At 41.3% G+C, this 18449-nt stretch overlaps 1 protein-coding gene across 4 annotated transcripts in view; it reads left to right on the forward strand.

Moving 5' to 3' along the window:
- Positions 1–229: 229 nt before the first annotated feature.
- LOC137955274 (protein SWEETIE) overlaps positions 230–18449 on the forward strand; it is a 109847-nt gene continuing 91627 nt past the window's right edge. For 2 of the 4 annotated variants that reach the window (XM_068802135.1, XM_068802136.1), the window contains exons 1-4: positions 231–503; positions 7635–7842; positions 8660–8766; positions 15924–16160. In XM_068802135.1, the coding sequence (XP_068658236.1) occupies positions 339–503; positions 7635–7842; positions 8660–8766; positions 15924–16160 (717 nt within the window). In that variant the 5' untranslated portion in view covers positions 231–338. Of the gene's footprint in view, positions 504–7634; positions 7843–8659; positions 8767–15923; positions 16161–18449 lie in introns of all 4 variants that reach the window. The other 2 variants (XM_068802137.1, XM_068802138.1) reach the window with 2 other exon arrangements.

An 18449-nucleotide genomic window follows, 5' to 3' on the forward strand; every position in this document is an offset into this window, starting at 1 on the left:
ATAAATAGAAGTATTTTAGTAACTTATTTTAAAATATATTCATCTATTCTTTTTATTTTGTTATAAAATTAAGATATTGGGTATTTTAATAAGTTTAATTTAAAATTATATTTATTATTATAATAAATTTATAAAATATAATTTTTAATGTATTTAACTCTTTAAAGATATTCTTCACGGGTAACTCTTTGATCATGGCCTCTTGGTTCTAGGCCTAGGCATCATTTTTATGCTCATGCTGCCACGCTCATGCCGTTACTTGGAGTAGCCGGCATGATTTCGAGACTCCGTTTTCTCTGAGCAAGCCTGCGCATCTCTCTTCCTCATTGTCATCTTCCATGGCGAAGAGGGTGGACAGAGAGGTGATCCCTCTTTCGAGGTTATCAGTTTTAGTCGCCCAGCTCGAATCTATAGTTGCTTCCTCGGCTCAGCAACCACCAGATCCTCTCCTCTGCTTTGATCTTCTTTCCAATCTTGTAGCCGTCATCGAAGACGAGCCCAAGGTAAGTACCTTCGGTTCTTTGTCTTTTTTGTTTTTTTACTTTTTCTTATGAACTTCTAGATCTGAATCTCTAATTGGACTGGTTTTTTTTATTTGTGGGTGAGCTTAGCATTTTATGTTAGTGGACTACAGCTATCGTAATGAACTGAATTCCTTTCTGACTAGTAGTAACAATGCAGCATTGGTCCTACCGGAATGAAGAATCTGATGAACTGCGTTGTAGTTTATTGGTTGATTCTCTTGAATTCTCTTTCTGGACTATCGTCTACTATGGTTGAGTTGTTCAGTGTATTTTCTCACTAATAAAAAGTCCTACTTGGTCTTGCCATTTCATGAGGCTATCAAATACGGAGCCTATTGCGACGTTGTGCATGTACTCTGACATGTGCTTATATTATCTTAAAGCTTTTCAGTCATGCGAGAAGGCCTTTCTAGGCGTAGGATTTATCTGTGAGACACTTAAAAAATTTCTTCCTTCGCCAGTTGAGTGCTTTTACCTCCTCGTTCAGGGGGTATTGAGCTTTATTTCACCTATTTCATCTTGATTCTATCCCATTTTATGCCTCGAAATAGAGCACTTGAGGGAAAGAAATAGCATTGGCTTCATGTCATGGAACCCAGAAATGCTTTACATATCATCTCTCAGAAGAAATAACTGGATATATAAGTTTGAGAACCTCCAAGATCATGGATCTTATGTTGGTCTATTTTAGATCAAAACATCTGAATAGGGTACCTACTATAGCCGGGGCATGCTTTTCTTTTTCAATTTATTGCAGAAAGCCCAGCAGCACAAGAGGCAGGGAGCAACTAACAATCAGTGTTACCAATAGCAAGATGCTGGGTGGCTCCTCATTTGGCTAGAGGTTCTGTTAAGAATTTGCAGATCTTAAGCTATACAGCCAAGCCAGAGGTTGGTGAACATAATTTAGAAATATGCTCTCAGCAGCTGATCAATTTCAACAGGGGAAGGTGCTGACCTTCATCAGTTACTATACTAGCAAACAGACGAAAAATAAAAAAATTTAATCTGCAAAATTGCTTATAACAAGTAAAAATTTCCAAGCAAAGGGAGGAGAGCTACCCCTTCATCCAGCTATTTAAATCCTATTTATGTTTGCCTAAGCCCATCTAGTGTCACGAGTTGCTGGAAATAACTAACTACTCCCCTTTGTATTTTCCATTTCTAAATTGTGTCATGTGTGAGTCTGTTGTTGTGCTAGGCGTTGGTGAAGTGGGTTATTGTGTTTCAATCCTATAGAGTAATGGTACCAGTGATAATTGACTTGGTCATGGACAAGCTGTACAGTTGTGTATAAATGGGCATGAACCACCCTGACAAGTGGTAGTGGAAAAAAAATAGATATGTAGATTAGATGGCATTTTGGTCTGCAAACTTGCTGATCCCAACATAGAGCATTGAACTGGATAGAAGTTGATTGCAAGTTAGGTATGGAAGTTTCAGTGATGGCTGACCAAAAGAAGGAAGACAATTCTGACATTCAGTGGTAAGGACATGTAGAATCATCTCCTTGTCTACTGTATAAAATCATCATAATTGTTTCATGGAGATTAATTCTTCGGATATTAGATGACTATTAAGTAGGATTCTTGATAGGTTTAGCCACATTGTAGGAGCTGCTGCCATGGCTGCAGATGTTTGGCGAGGTAGTTCTAACTACTCGATAGTTGGGGTTGTCTTGGTGAGGTGAGATTCATGGGGTAATTTCAAGGGATGATTAGCTTTTCAAATGAGAGAGATGATTTATGCTAAATCGATGTGAAGAATAGCCATCATGGAATCTCATCCTCTACATTGTCCATTGCTATGATAGTGGGAATGCGAAATCCTTTAGATCTAGAATCTTGTTTTTGTATTCAGCTTGTTTATTGAAAAGTTAGTTGTTGAAAAGTGAGAAACAGTAGAGAGAGAGTAGAGTAGTTGGGAAAAGAAGACCTGGTCTGCCACAACAGAGAAAGGTCTCCATTAGGGTGTTCTGCTCTTTTATCAAACACTTGCTGCACAGTGAAAATTATATAAATGCTCATCTCTCTTATTACATATCTCTGATGACTTTTTTTTTTTTTTTTTGAAATGAAGTGTATATACTATAAAAGAGAGTGAAGAGAACAAACAAACCTAGCTATGAGGTGCTTCCCCCACAACAAGGTGTTGGAGTGAAATACCCGTCTTCGCCTGAATGTTTACCAAATGATTGGCAGAGCGAGGAATGTGCTTCCAATTACAATTTAAAGAAAAAATTAAATTACAGATTTTTGAATTCATATCCCAATGACGCCACGGAGGTTTGATGGATTTTGCACACCAATTAATGACAGTCTTTGAGTCCCCTTTGATGCAGAGGGGGCCTACGAGCCGGCTAGTGAATACTTTGATTCTGTTTAGCAATCCAGAGAGTTCTATAGTTGTGGAGTCGGAGATGCCAAGAGGGTCCGCGAAGGAGAAAAGGAGATAACCATTTGCATCGTGAATGACCCCTCCATAACTTGCATGACCTGGGCAACCAAGAGCGCTTCTATCAAAGTTTAGCTTGAAGTGGCCCGTTGGTGGAGGGGCCCAGGTAGTCATGATCGGTGGACGGGAAGGCTGAGACAGCCCAACGACCAACTGCCAATTTCCTCTGAGGTTAGAATTGCTGAAGTTTCTGAATTCTATTCTGGTTAAAAGCCATATAGAAACTTGGCCCGTAATGCTATCAGACAAATTTTCAGCGGGGGAAGATTTAAATTCGAATTTTCTTCTGTTTCTTTCTTTCCATAAACCCCACATAATGTGACCAGTGAAGCATGAGAGAAGCATTTTTCTGAGATTTGGGAGACTAGCACCAATGATTGAGAGAATAGTGGATGAGAGATTTTGTGCAGCGCAATATTGGAACCCAATTTTATTTAAAAGGTTGGGTCCAAATGGTATGGGCATAGTGGTAGGATAAAAGTATGTGATTGGCCGTTTCGGGGGCAATTTGTCAAAAAGAGCAAAAAGGATCGGGGACGGTGGTTCCGTCCAGATTAGGGAGTCTGATGTGAGGATTTTATTTTTGCAAGCGCTCCAGATAAAGAATTTTGCACAAGGTGGGGCAAGGAGGTTCTAGGCGGAGGCCACTGGGTGGCTTGGCTGATTTGAAATGGGGTTACTGAGGAAATTGTAGGCTGAAGCAGTTGAGAAAGTACCTTTTGTACAAGGTGTCTCTGATGACTTCTAATACTGTAATAATACCACATAGACGTCTCTAATCACATATATAATGAATCTATCTTGGAAAGAAGGACAGAAATATCCATATTTGAAATGACTACAATGCCCATAGGGCTGACATTTTTTTACATTTCCCCTCAGACTAGGCTATAAATATCTAACAGACCTAGCTTGTTACAAAAACCCAAAACTCTCTTATTTTATTTTTTGAGAAAGACAAATTTCTTTTCCCTAGATCTTAATTGAACAGGTGACCGAGTAGGTGTACTAATTAAAGATATGGAGTTGATATCTTTTACTCATGACATTAATAGGTTCTTGTCCAGTATATTCAGATTAACGGTCTTCATCTCAATAACTATACAATTGCCTGCCTTTCTGGGCTCCTGCTGCGCAACAATTGGAGAGCCGTCGCCAGCATGTCAACCCCTCCCAAGTTGCCTTCCACCGTGGCTTGGATACCCCCTCCCCCTAGTTCAATCAAGCTCAATTTCGACAGTTGTGCCAGGGGGAATTTGGGATCTGCTGGTTTCGAAGGTGTCTTCAGAGATTCTGATGGCATTATTCTCCTCTCCTTCCCTGGACCCTTGGGGATGAGTGACACTACATTAGGCAAGCTCCTTGCAATCCTTAATGAGCTCCTCATCTTCTTTGATCACCTCAGCATGCACTTAATTATTGAGGGTGACTCTCAAGTTGTCATCAAATATAGGAGCATTGGAGTCTTTTTAATTGCCCTCATCCCTAGAAAAGATGGGGTAGAGCTCCCATTCGACTTCCGGCTGTAAGTCTTACCACCAGTGCATATAAGGTGATTGCGTGCCTCCTTACTAGTCGACTTAGGGCAGTCCTCCCTATTGCCATTCACCATGGCCAAAGTTCTTTTTATTAAGGGAAGGAACATTCTTGATTCAACCATGGCATGTCATGAACTTAGTCATCATTTCAAGGTTCTCAAGCTCCCTAAATTCATCCTCAAGCTAGATTTAAAAAAAGCATCTGACAAAGTTAAATGGAAGTTTCTGGACACCCTCCTGGGGAAGATGGGATTCGGGGAAAAATGGTGCTTTTGGATCCAAAGCTGCATCTCCTCTGCAAGCTACTCAATGGAACAATTTGTAGGTATTTTAAGGGAACCATGGGAATTAGACAGGGAAACCCCCTCTCCTCCTTGCTCTTCAACGTGGTAGCAGAATATCTATCCTCCTTGATCTACTCGGCCAAGAACATGGGATGGCTCCTCCCCACGACAGATTGCACAACCTTTGATATTCCGATCCTCCAGTTTGCAGATGATACTATTTGCTTCGGGGTTGGTACTATGGATCAGATCAGAAAACTGCGTGTTGTTTTGGGATTATTTGAATTGGCTTCTAGTCAGAACATAAACTGGGAAAAAATCACTCTTCTTGGCTACCACATTGATCCAGCTGGGCTTGGGGATATGGCGGACTACTTGGGATGCTCAGTGGGAAATATGCCAACTACATATCTTGGGCTCCCACTTTTTGATTCTCAGCCTTCGGCGTCACTATGGTCTCCCCTCATTGAAAAATTTGAAAAGAGGCTACCACTTGGAGGAGTAAACTCTTATCTACAGTGGGGTGTCTCACTCTCCTCTTGTCTGGCAAGGCTACCAAATTATCTGTTATCATTCATGCATTGTCCGGCCTCTGTATGCTCCAAAATTGATGCCATCCGTCGACGATTTCTTTGAAGCGGATCAGAAGACACTTTCAAATACCATTTGTTTAATTGGAAGGATATTTGCATGCCTCATAATAGGGGAGGATTAGGCGTCGGCCTACGAGGGAAATGAACAAAGCTCTTATGCCCACATGGATTCGAAACTTCAACAACAAGCATAACAGTTTATGGAAGAATATGGTTAAATTCTAATTTCAGTTTTCGGGTGCCTGGTGGAGAGAGGGTGGCGCCGCTCGCCTCCTATCCTCGATATGGAAATCAATTTTCAAGCTCCTTCCAATATTCAGAGATGCTATCTTGTTTCACACAGGCAATGGAAGGACCCTACTCTTCTGGTTAGATGAATGGTGTGGCCTCTAATCCCTCTGGGAGGACTTTTCGGGGCTACATAGGGTGGCTAGAGACCTCTCTTGCTCTGTGGCTGATTCATGGAGAGATCAGTCATGGAGTCTCCCGTTCCGCTGGGGACTAAATATGAGGAATCGTCGGCTTTTTGCTCTCTCCTTACCAGACTAGATAGTTCTATTATCCGGGAGCATTCAGTTGATAAGCTGATTTGGAAACCCAACATTAATGACCGATTCACTGTTACTTCTGCTTACTCTCATATCAGAAAACAGGACTACAATATACATGAGCACAAGGCAAATCTGGCTTGGAAACTCTCAGCGCCAAGCAAAATCAAAATTTTTGTGTGGTCGGCCATCAGAGAACAAATTCTTACTTTTGACAACCTTCATAGAAGAGGTTTCACCGTCCCTGATCTTTCTTGTCCCCTTTGTGGTGAGTGCAATGAGACAGTCCAACATGTCCTCTTACACTGGATTTTCATGGCAGGTCTGGATGAAGATTTTTCAAAAGATTGGGCTCCAAGTGGGGTTACATCAGGACCCGTTTGACACCTTTGAGATGGTTAGAGGGATTCACCTTCCTCGACTGGGCAAGTTAATACTTTCGGCCTGTCTTTTTTTCTTTGAAAAGGATGTGTATATATATAAACAAGAGAATTACAGAAATTACAAAGAGGAGAGCATGTCCCTGACAACCATGGATTGTAGGGTAGCTCCGTTTTTAGCAAGTGCATCGGCTGCCAAATTTGCGGATCTTGGAATGTGAGACCAATTACAAGATAATAAAGAACAACTTTCAATAATCTCCCAAAAAATGTCCCAACAACTTTCGGCTTGTCTTGCGCATGTTCTATGGTGCATTTGGCTCGAACAAAATAACTAGAGATTCAACTCAAAAGCTTGCACCCCGGACAACACTACTTCTCATGCCGTTGGCCTCATCTCGAGCTGGCTTCATACAAGGAAGGAATTTGCAGCTTTATCGGGTGTTTCCCTTCGGGAAAATTGGAGCTTGATCGCCCATATGTCTGGCCCCTGCAGAACTCCGAGTATGGCCATTTGGGATCCTCCCCCTTGTGACTGAATTAAGCTAAATTTTGATGCTAGTGCTATTGGCTGTCATGGACCAGCTGGAGTAGGCGGTGTTTTCAGAGGTCACAATGGAGACCCTATTCTTTCTTATGCTGGTCCGGTGGGCATTGCCGATTCTAATACTGGTTAAGTTAATACTCTTCTATTCGGCCTCCAAATCTTCAAGGATCGTCTCCATGACAAGTTAATCATTGAAGGCGACTCGAAGACTATAATTAGTTAGCATTCCAAAGACGACTCCACCCCTTGGCGCCACTGGCCCATCACAGATAGTATTGCTGACATTGTATCTTCTATCAATTGTAATTGGAATCTCATTCCTAGATCAACCAACTTTTTGGCTGATAAATTGGCAAAATTCGGAACTTCCCAGCAATCTCTCATCGTTTGGGAAGGCTTCCCCCCTTTGTAAATTTCACTTTTGAGCTTTTGTCTTAATAAAAATCAGCATCATTTAAAAAAAAAAAAAGTCGTCATCAGTTGGTGCACTTCCGTCATCCGTCCCCCTTTGAGGCACTGGCCGGTTTTCAACCAAATTTTGGACATACCCTCTCTTAATATGAATTGTCTCATGTGCCTTGATCTGCTAATTCCCTTGCGGATTCGCTTGCTAAGAGAGGTCCCTCCCTCCAATCCCTTGTTGTAGTGGGAGGACCCCTCTAGGCTTTTGGTATTGTATTTTCTCTTCCTTAAGAAAGCTTCATTTTTTCTCAGAAAAAAAAAAAAAACTGTACAATTGCTTTTGATAGTATAGTTTTTTTTGTAGGACACCATCCTCTATTGCCAGAGAAAGTGTGAAGATGCTCTCCACTCACTGCTCATTCTTGGAGCCAGACGTCCGGTGCGACGGTTAGCTTCAGTAGCTATGTGTAGGATAATAGCAAAGGGAGATGGTATTTCAATATACTCAAGAGCGAGCAGCCTGCAGGGTTTTTTGTCAGATGGGAGACGAGGGGAGGCCATTGCTTATGCTGGTTGGTATCTAAAGTTATATTTAAATGTTAAATTCATTTCTGTTGGTAATAATATTTTTTTATTTTGAGCAATGGATTATCACTCATAAAACTTGGTACTTGAGCTTTTCATCTTCTATGATTTCCTAGAACTTGCAATCTGCTTTGTATTGAAAAAGATTTAAGTCGGGACATGCCACCTATGTCATTAGTTACTAATGTTATGGGCCAATTTGTTGCCAAATCCCAGGTGGTTTATCACAAGGCAACTTGGATTCAAGAAAATCTTAAGTGTATATAAATATGAAATGACAGAAAAAATTGTTAATTTGTTTACTTTACGAATCGATTAAACTGCATAAATATTAGGTCACAAGATTGTTTTCATTTGGCTCTTGAAACGCTAGAACAGCACCTTCTCACATTGCTGTGAGGATATTTTATTTGTAACCTTTAGTGGGTGAATTGGCTTGCTTTTTCTGAAAGCATCTTGATCTAATAATGTCTTCCCTCTATTCTGAAGACTTTACTTGTAAGCACTATATTTTTGTGACTTCATAGAGTTTGTGATAGTCTTTGTCAAAATCTCTGATTTTCTCATTGGGAACTTTGTTTTCTTTGCATTGGACAATATTTTATAACCTTCTAACCGATGATCAATTTCTGAATGTCTCTTGATACTTTGTGAATTCTGTTGCTTTGTTAGGAACCATTCAAAAACAAATTTTCCTTTTCATAATTATAATTGGAAAACAGTTTTGCACACTATACTTTTTACTTATGGATTCTATTCTTCAATTGCTTTTCTTTATTTTTATTTTTGAGATTCTTTTTGCAGGTGCAGCACAATGTTTGGGAGAATTGTACCGCTTCTTTGGGCGAAGAATTACATCAGGCTTGCCTGAGACAACCAACATTGCAGCAAAATTGATGAAATTTCATGAGGTGCATGGCTAAAACTACATGTTAGTTTCTCATTATTCAAAACAAAAAAAAAAAAAAAAACTTCTTGTTAGTTTTATGCCCATCATTTGCTTTCAAAGTGTTGCACAAGTTGTAGTCTAAAGGTGTTCTTATTCTTCATCATCTTTCTTGCATTGTTCTTTTGTCAATAAAGTCCTCTTATTGAAATATGCCAGCTATATATTTTGGGATCCCACTTTTTGATTCTCGGCCTTCGACGTCACTATGGTCCCCCCTCATTGAGAAATTTGAAAAGAGGCTAGCCACTTGGAGGGGTAAACTCTTATCAATAGCAAGGCGTCTCACTCTCCTCAAATCTTGTCTGACTGGGCTGCCAAATTATCTGTTATCATTCATGCACTGTCCGGCCTCCGTTTGCTTCAAAATTGATGCCATCCGTCGGCGATTTCTATGGAGAGGTTCAGAACACACCTTCAGATACCATTTGGTTAGTTAGAAGGATATTTGCATTTCTCATAATAGGGGAGGATTGGGCATCCGGCCTACAAGAGAAATGAACAAAGCTCTTATGCTAAAATGGATTTGGAATTTCAACAACAAGCATAGCAGTTTATAGAGGAATATGGTGAAATTCTACTTTCACTTTTCAGGTGCCTGGTGGAGAGAGGGTGGCGCCGATCGCCTCCTATCTTCGATATGGAATCAATTTTCAAGCTCCTTCCAGTATTTAGAGATGCTACCTCGTTTCACATGGGCAATGGAAGGACCTTTCTCTTCTGGTCAGATGAATGGTGTAGCCCCCGATCCCTCTCGGAGGACTTCCCGGGGTTGCATGGGTGGCTTGCGACCTCTTTTGCTCTGTGGCTGATTCATGGAGTGATCACTTGTGGAGTCTCCCATTCTGCTGGGGATTAAATTGTTAAATTGGGTCCAAGGCCCTATCCCAAAATGACTAGTCAACTTAGGAAACCTCTTTCCCAACTAATAAACTCAAGATCTTTGTACTTACTAATCCATGTGAGACTATTCCTTAACACTTCCCCTCACGTGTAGACTATCTTTTGTGGCTCTACAAGTGGATAATTTAGGAGTAGGCAGTTTAGGTGTAGGCCCTCTTTTGTGGCTCTACAAGTGGATAGTTTTAGGTGTAGGCCCTCTTTTGTGGCTTTAAAAGTAGATATTTTTTGGTGTAGGCCCACATACGAGTACATGCTCTGATACCTTGTTAAATTGGGTCCAAGGCCCTATCCCAAAATGACTAGTCAACTTAGGAAACCTCTTTCCCAACTAATAAACTCAAGATCTTTGTACTCACTAATCCATGTGGGACTATTCCTTAACATAAATGATGAGGAATCATTGGCTTTTTGCTCTCTCCAAACCAGACTCAGCAGTACTATTATCCGGAAGCACTCAGTTGATAAGCTGATTTGGAAGCCCAATAATAATGGCTGATTCACTGTTACTTCGACTTACTCTCATATCAGAAAGCAAGACTACAATATTCATGAGCAAAATCAAAATTTTCGTGTGGTCGGCCATCAGAGAACAAATTCTTACTTCGGACAACCTTCATAGAAGAGGCTTCACCGCCCTCGATCCTTCTTGTCCCCTTTGCGGTGAGTGCGAAGACACAGTCCAACATGCCCTCTTACACTGTAGATTTTCGTGGCAAGTTTGGATGAAGGTTTTTCAGAAAATTGGGCTCCAAGTGGGGCTACATCAGGACCTCTTTGACACCTGTGAGATGGTTCGAGGGTTTCTCCTTCCTTGGCTGGGTAAGTTAATACTTTTGGCCTGTCTTGCGCATGTTCCATGGTGCATTTGGCTCGAGCGGAACAACCGGAGATTCAACTCCAAAGCTAGCACCCTAGACAACACGGCTTCTCATGCCGTTGGCCTCATCTCGAGCTGACTTCATACAAGGAAGGATTTTGCCACTCTATCGAGGGTTTCCCTTCGAGAAAATTGGAATTTGATCGCTCATATGTTTGGTTCCAGCAGAATTCCGAGTATGGCCATCTAGGATCCTCCCCCTTGTGACTGCATTAAGCTGAATTTTGATGGTAGTGCTATTGGATGTCCTGGGCCGGCTAGAGCAGGTGGTGTGTTTAGAGGTCACAATAGAGACCATATTCTTTCTTATGTTGGTCCGGTGGGCATTGCCAATTCTAATACTGCTGAAGTTAGTGCTCTGCTGTTCAGCCTTCAAATCTCCAGGGATTATCTCCGTGGCAAGTTAATCTTTGAAGGTGACTCGAAGACGGTTATTAGTTGGTGTTCCAAAGACAGCTTCCCCCCTTGGCGCCACAGGCCCATCACTGATAGTATTGCTGACATTGTATCTTCTTCTCATTGTAATTGGAATCTCATTCCAAAATTAGCCAACTCTTTGACTGATAAATTGGCAAAATTTGGAACTTCCCAGTAATCTCTCATTATTTGGGAAGACTTCCCTTTTTTGTAAATTGCTCTTTTGAGTTTGTCTTAATAAAAATCAGCATCATTTAAAAAAATAAAATGAAGTCCTCTTATTCAAGCCAAGAAATGATCATTAGGAGGGGACCCTCATAACAATTTTAACCACCACCCTCCTTCCATCTACTAAATTTATTTCCCCTACGGCACCCAGCCATCTGTCGGCCCCACCGATGTCCATTGAACGAGCCCCCCCCCCCCCCCCCCCCCCCCCCCCCCCCCCCTTCCCTGCAGTCGGTACATGAGGCCATGAACAGGAAAAGAGGGAGGAGATGCCCCAAATAATAGCCTAGTGGCGCCAAGGCGGCTCCTAGAAGGATGAAGAGCACCAAGAGATAACCATAGAAAAGTCCCCTTCAATCAGTAGGGGGCTGGAGAAGTAATCTTGATCTCCTATTTTTCTTTTTTCGTTTCTTTTCCATTCTCCCTCTCCATCTTTACGTTTTACTATTCCTGTTAGGCAACAAGGCTTTAGAATCCATCATAATTCTAGCCTTAGTAGAATTCTTTTATTTTATGTTATGTTTCTTAGAGTTTCCTCCTTAAATGAGGACATTATTGTACTTTTATTTTCTAGAGAACTCTATAAATAAGGTGATTATGGGAGGAGAGGCATATTCAATGTCTGTCTCTTTCTCTTGAAATCTTCTCTTACTTACAAACCCTAACCCATGCATGCTTATTTTTCTTCCTTCTCTTCTTCTACCTCACAACAAACCTTCTGTTTTCCTTTTTTTTTGAAACGGTTATGATTTTATTTCAAAAGAAAGCAAGAAAATACATCAAGGGAGCTCTCTCCTAACAACAAGAGATTGAAGGGAAGGACCCAATTTAGCATAAGAGTCAGTAGCTGCATTGGTTGATCTAAGTACATGAGACCAAAAACAGGAAGTAGAGGAGACAATATCCATAATATCAAGAAAATGCTGCCAATGATGCCAAAAAGGGAAGGAGGCGGTGGAGAATTATCCAATGACTACTTTCGAGTCCCCTTCCATAATAAGTGGATTGCTGGAGTGATTTTGAAATATGCGGAGGCCGTGAAGAAGGCATGAGAGTTTCGTTGTAGTCAAGTTTGCAATGCCGAGAGGGCCTTAATATGAGATAATAGCTATGCCTTTGGGATCGAAGATCACCCCACCAAAGCCTGCCATCCCAGGATTCCCAAGTGCACTGCCATCAAAGTTGAGCTTAAAGTGATTAGCAGGGGGCGTTCAAACAACCACTTGGTGGGGGGCAGAAGGAACAAATAGTGAAAATCATCAAGGACTTTGGCATACAAACATCATCCCAGTTGACAAGATGATAGTGAAAATCATTGCTGGTACCATGCCACAGAAATTGTCTCTTGATCATGTCAATGCGCTGGCAGATAGAGATGGGGAAAGGTAGGAACGAGTGAAAATAATTGGGTATACTCGCAAGGCAAGAGTTGAAGAGGGTTAGTCTACCAGCTTTGGAGTGCATCCTACCCTTCCATGTGGATAGCCGATGCTCAAGCCACTCAATAACCAGGGCCCATAATCCCATCCGAAGCCTATAGTCAATAAGAGGAAGGCCAAGGTAGGAGGATGGCGTAGACGCAATCGAGCATCCCTAAGTGTCCACCATGAGCTGAAGGAGGGGAGGGTCTATATGGAAACCCATAATGGTTGTCTTACCCCAATTGACCTTCTGACCAGAAGCGATCTCAAATTGGTTGAGAAGGGCCTTAATATTGTGAACTTGATCGAGCGTGCCAGTACTGAAGCAGATAGTGTCATCAACAAACTGTAGCAGAGGTATATCAAAGCAACTTCGGTCTGAACGACTTCGAGCCGGCCAAGGCTATGGGTAGAGTAGAACATAGAGGACAGGTGTTAAATTGGGTCGAAGGCTCTATCCCAAAATGACTAGCTAACTTAGGAAACCTCTTTACCAACTAATAAACTCAAGATCTTTTTACTCACTAATCTATGTGGGACTATTCCTTAACACTTCCCCTCATGTGTAGACCCTCTTTTGTGGCTCTACAAGTGGATAATTTAGGAGTAGGCAGTTTAGGTGTACGCCCTTTTGTTGTGGTTCTACAAGTGGATAGTTTAAGGTGTTGGCCATCTTTTGTGGCTCTACAAGTAGATAGTTTAGGTGTAGGCCCACATATGAGTACCCTCTCTGATACCATGTTAAATTGGGTCGAAGGCCCTATCCCAAAATGACTAGCTAACTTAGGAAACCTCTTTACCAACTAATAAACTCAAGATCTTTGTACTCACTAATCTATGTGGGACTATTCCTTAACAACTGGTACTCTGCAATTATATTGAAGAGCATCGAGGAGAGGGTTTGCCGAATGCCACGAGAGCCATGAAAGAACCCGCAGATAGTGCTGTTGAGGAGGCATAGAGTAAGAGGCCGAAGAGATACAATTGTGGATCCATAATCTCCATTTGTCCCCAAAGCCCATGTGTTGAAGAATGTCTTCCAGAAGGGACCAGTTCACACGGTCGAAGGCCTTTTCAAGGTCGATCTTGAGGACAAACTGCGGGAGGCCCAACTTGATGAAGTGATCAATAATCTCATGAGTGGCCATTGCAGAGTCGAGGATGTCGCGGCCCCTGATAAAATTACTTTGACCAAAGTAGATGATGGGTGGGAGCACAACCTTGAAGCGGTGAGCCAGGACGCAAGCAATGATCTTGTACACGGTCTAGAGACAAGGCTGATCAGTCTGAGGTCATGGGAGCGCTCAACATTAGCTTTCTTGGGCACTAGGACAATAAGGGAGTCACCAATGCTTTTATAGGTGATACCATGATCATAAAAGCTGCGGACCATGGAAATAACGTCTGATCTCAAGGTAGGTCAGCAAGTTTTGTAGAATTCTTCATTGTACCCGTCAGGGCTCAGGGCCTTATTCTGAGGTAGGCCCAAGACCATGTCTTCAACTTCCAAATCCGAGAAAGGTAACTCAATGAAGGCCGCCAAGGTGGGAGAGATCAAGGTGAAGCAGAGGCTAGATTGGCGGGAGCGGTGGTGGCAGTCTTCCCTGTAAAGATCTGTGAAAAAACAGAGAAGAGCATCAGTAATAAAAGCCCTATCCAAGGTGACTTCATTGTCAATAGACAAGGAAGTGATTCGTTTAGTCCTCCGTCGGGCTGAGGTGATAGCATGAAAAAACTGTGTTAGCATCGCCCTTGGCCAACCACTTGAAGTTGGCCCTTTGCTATTGTAGATTGTTTTGAAGGGAGATGTGGTTGGAGAGTTTAGTATAAGTAAGACACCTTTGCTCTTCAATTAGGTCAAAGCTAACAATCTGAGACTAAAGCAAGGACTTGTGAGAAGTAGCAGTGAGGCGACATTCTAAGGACCAAGATTTGAGCTTTTCCTTAAGGCACTTCAGCTTGTGCGGGAGGGACCAACCATCATAATTGGGGTCCCCAAGAGCCCCCCACCAAGAAGTGATATTGTCGACAAAGTGCTTATCCATCAACAAAGTATTGTCAAACCTGAAGGGAGCAGAGCCTCATTTGTCAAGTTTGGTATCGATTTGAATGGGCCAATGATCAGAGCTAGTACAACTTAAAACATAAGCACATGAGAACTTTAAAATGAAGGAAGTGTGGCCATAGGGATGGTGATGAATGCCCTATGAGCCCCTGTTCTCACTGTCACTCGAACACAGGGATTGTCACAGAGAGCCACTCGTGTGATCGACAGTGAGGTAGGGCAAAAAACGAAGCGAAATGTAGCAGTGGGGGTGTTGTAGATCCTCGGGGATGCTGTTGTCGATGATTCCGACGATGAACGGTAGTCTAGTTGGTGTCACCGCTGTCTTCTTCAGTCCTCGGAACGTTGCTCGGGTTGCCAGGTCTTCGATCATCATTGGCGGTTGTCACTGGCTCTCGCCGGCTGTGGGAGCCAAGGAGTTTCTGATCGGGGACAATGATCGCCCCTCCCGCTCCGGTGTCTCTCATTTCTCACTCTGGTTTCCCAAAGCTCTCTCTCTCTCTCTCTCTCTCTCTCTCTCTCTCTCTCTCTCTCTCTATGCTCGATTCACTCGCGCCGATCAACTCGCTTGTCGCTCGTCGCGGGTCGCACATCGCACGTCGCGAGCTACCATGCAAAGGGCATTTTTCCAATCAGTCTTCTTCTCTAAACCTTCTGTTTTCCTTAGAAGACACCTTGATCACACCTTGATCATGGAAGGTGATTCAGTTGTTCTGGTCAGCAATGCTCCATTAAGAAATCCTCTTCGTGGTGTTTGGTGGCTATTTCTGACGAGTGGATATGCATTTGGCTCCTTTGGCAGTACTTGGTATCATTTCCCTAGGATTGCCTGTCATATTGCAGACATATTACTTGTTTTGGAGTATTCCAACAAAACCTTATCTTGGAGTACTCAGTCCCTTTTTAACCATTTGGTTTTTATTACCTTCAATCATTTGCTTCTTTTTTTTCCTTGTATTTATTTTCTTATTCGATTACTTTTCTCCTTTTATTATCTCTTCTATAATATTCTAACCATTTTCTAGTGAAAAATGATCAGTTTGCTAGTTAACGGATTGTGGTCATTGTGTATGATTTACCAAAGTCCACTGAATATTTTCTTATGGTGCATTTTTTTGTTCTCTGTCTTACGGTTTCTACTGTCTCTTTTGTTTAAGCATCAATTTTTTTATTTTCTTATCTTGCATATATTTAGTAATTCTGAATTTTAGGATTTTGTGAGGCAAGAGGCATTGCAAATGCTTCAGAATGCATTGGAAGGTTCAGATGGCAGTGGAGCTTTAACAGCCTATTCAGAAGCTCTCCGTATCATCATGAGACTTGGTGTGGCAGATAAGTCGTTCTTTGTTAGACTTGCAGCAGCAAGATGTTTGAAGACAGTTGCCAACATAGGGGGTCCTGGACTAGGTGTTGGAGAATTTGAAAATTGTGCTGTTCACTGTGTTAAGGTGGGCAATTTATTTGTTGTTTCATTTGTCCATTCGTTTTATGGTAGTGCAAATAACTTCAGCAGTGGAGCTGACTACTTTGTGGCTCCTCATACTCTCTTCCCTTGGAAGCTCTCTTAGTGATTTTTTGTCTCATTCTTATAGAAAAAGACTTAAATTTAGGTGGTTTATTTATGTCATTTGTTTTTGACCATTTGGATTTACAACTTGTCATGAGCTTTATTAGTTGAGAATTTGTGTTTGAAGTTTCCAAACAATAGAAAGTTGACGGGAAAGTATTTCCTGTGAATAAATCTTCCTGATATCTGAACTGTTCTTATCCCTTGTTTAAAAAAAGAACATGCTTGTCTTCTTAGAGATGGCAATGAGGTTGGTTTGGGTGGTTTAAAGAGTGCATTGTTGCAGTGGCAACATGACCTGACCATCTTCTACTGCGACCATATAGCAAGGCATTTCAAAAAAAGGCACACTATCTTAAGTGACCTTTGATAGGAAGCTTCTTCCTCAAGAGTTTCCAAAGCATTTTCTCTCCTACTTAATGAAAGTTTCACCATTTTCAAAGTAAATTTTTGGTTGGTTGTATAAGAATCCTTGTCTGAATGTTTTGGTAGAGTCATTTGTGACAGTGGAGGTGTAATGATCACCTTATTGAGGCACAATTAGATGTCTGGATTGAAGCTGAAGAAAAATATTCTTGATTCATTTATGGAGAATCTGGATAGCCTGGATGGCGAGGTTCTTAAGGTTGAATGACATTCTCTTAAGCTTACGAGTGGCTTCAGTCTAGTTAGGTCTTTCTGAGAGGTCTGAGTATAACTTTAAAAATATTCTTTCTTGTTTGGAAACAATTCTCCCTTTTTGCCAATCTTTGTATCCAAAGCATGCACTCCTGAAGATCTTTGGTAATCTTCTCAGTTGTATGCCTCTTTTTTTTTTTTTTTTTTTGATGAAAAGTGATTTTATTAACTAAAAATGTGAAACAAAAAAATCGGCTTAAATTCAGATTTTCGCATGCAACAAGTTATCGGGATGACCTTTGCTTTTTTTTTTTTTTTTTGAAAAATATGTGATTTGGGGAGAAAATAGAAGAGGAAAAAGAGTTCTAGAAGAGGAGCAACTTTGTTGCCTAAGTAAATATATCTCCCAACTGGTCTGAATGTTTTATATAAGGAGTTACCACTTTCCACTGCATAACTATATCTCTAATGTAGTGGCAGTAAACCTCTATATGTTTCATTCTCTCATGGAATACAAGGTTGTTGGGAATAAAAATGGCTGCGTGGTTATCACAATTCATAACCACAGGGTTAGGTAACTTGAAAACAAACTCAAGAATCACAAACTTAATCCACATAAGCTCACTAACTGTATGAGCCATTGCTCGATATTCGGCCTCTGCATTGGACTTAGTCACAATTGTCTGTTTATTACTTTTCTAGCTTACTAGGTGGCATCCAATAAAACAACAATAGCCTGATGTAGAACGTCTATCCATCTTACACTCAGCATAATCGGCATCAAAACACCCAAGTACATAAACTTTCCCATTCTGAGTATACCGAAGACCTTTTCTAGGTGCACCCTTCAAGTACTTCAAAATCCTCTGAGTAGCTTCTAAATGGACTTTCTGAGGATTTTTCATGAATTGGCTCACAACTCTCACAACAAATGAGATTTCCGGCTAGTTATAGATCAGTTTACCTACTAACCGTCAGTACTGAGTTTTATCCTTGATTGTAGGACCCTGGGTGTCATGTAGATTATGATTAATTTCCATGGGGGTGTCTATGGGTTTAACACTTAACAAATCATACTCTTGTAACATATCCAATATATATATATATATATATATATATATATATATATATTCTCTGAGAAAGAACAATACTTCGCTTGCTACGAGCGACTTCAATGCCAAGGAAGTACTTGAGAGATCCCAAATCCTTTGTCTGAAAATGTGTAGCCAGATAGTATTTAACTTCTGTAATACCATCAACATCATCACTAGATAACACAATGTCATCTACATAGACAACCAAAACCACCATACTAGTCTTCCTTTTAAGTAGGAACATAGAATGATCACAATGCCTTCTACAAATCCCAAACTGTAGTACCACATCACTAAAGTTTTCAAACCAGGCCTGTGGAGTTTGTTTAAGTCCATAAACAGGCTTCTGCAGTTTACATACCTTTCCTGTCTCCCCTTGAGCAACATACTCAGGAGGTTGCTCTATATATACCTCCTCGTGTAGATCACTATATTGAAAAGCATTCTTCACATCGAGC

Source organism: Aristolochia californica, unplaced genomic scaffold (genome assembly GCF_029961685.1).
Source record: "Aristolochia californica isolate CCGP_79_NKW_82.1479 unplaced genomic scaffold, dmAriCali1.0.hap1 SCAF_2, whole genome shotgun sequence".
Lineage (NCBI taxonomy): Eukaryota > Viridiplantae > Streptophyta > Magnoliopsida > Piperales > Aristolochiaceae > Aristolochia > Aristolochia californica.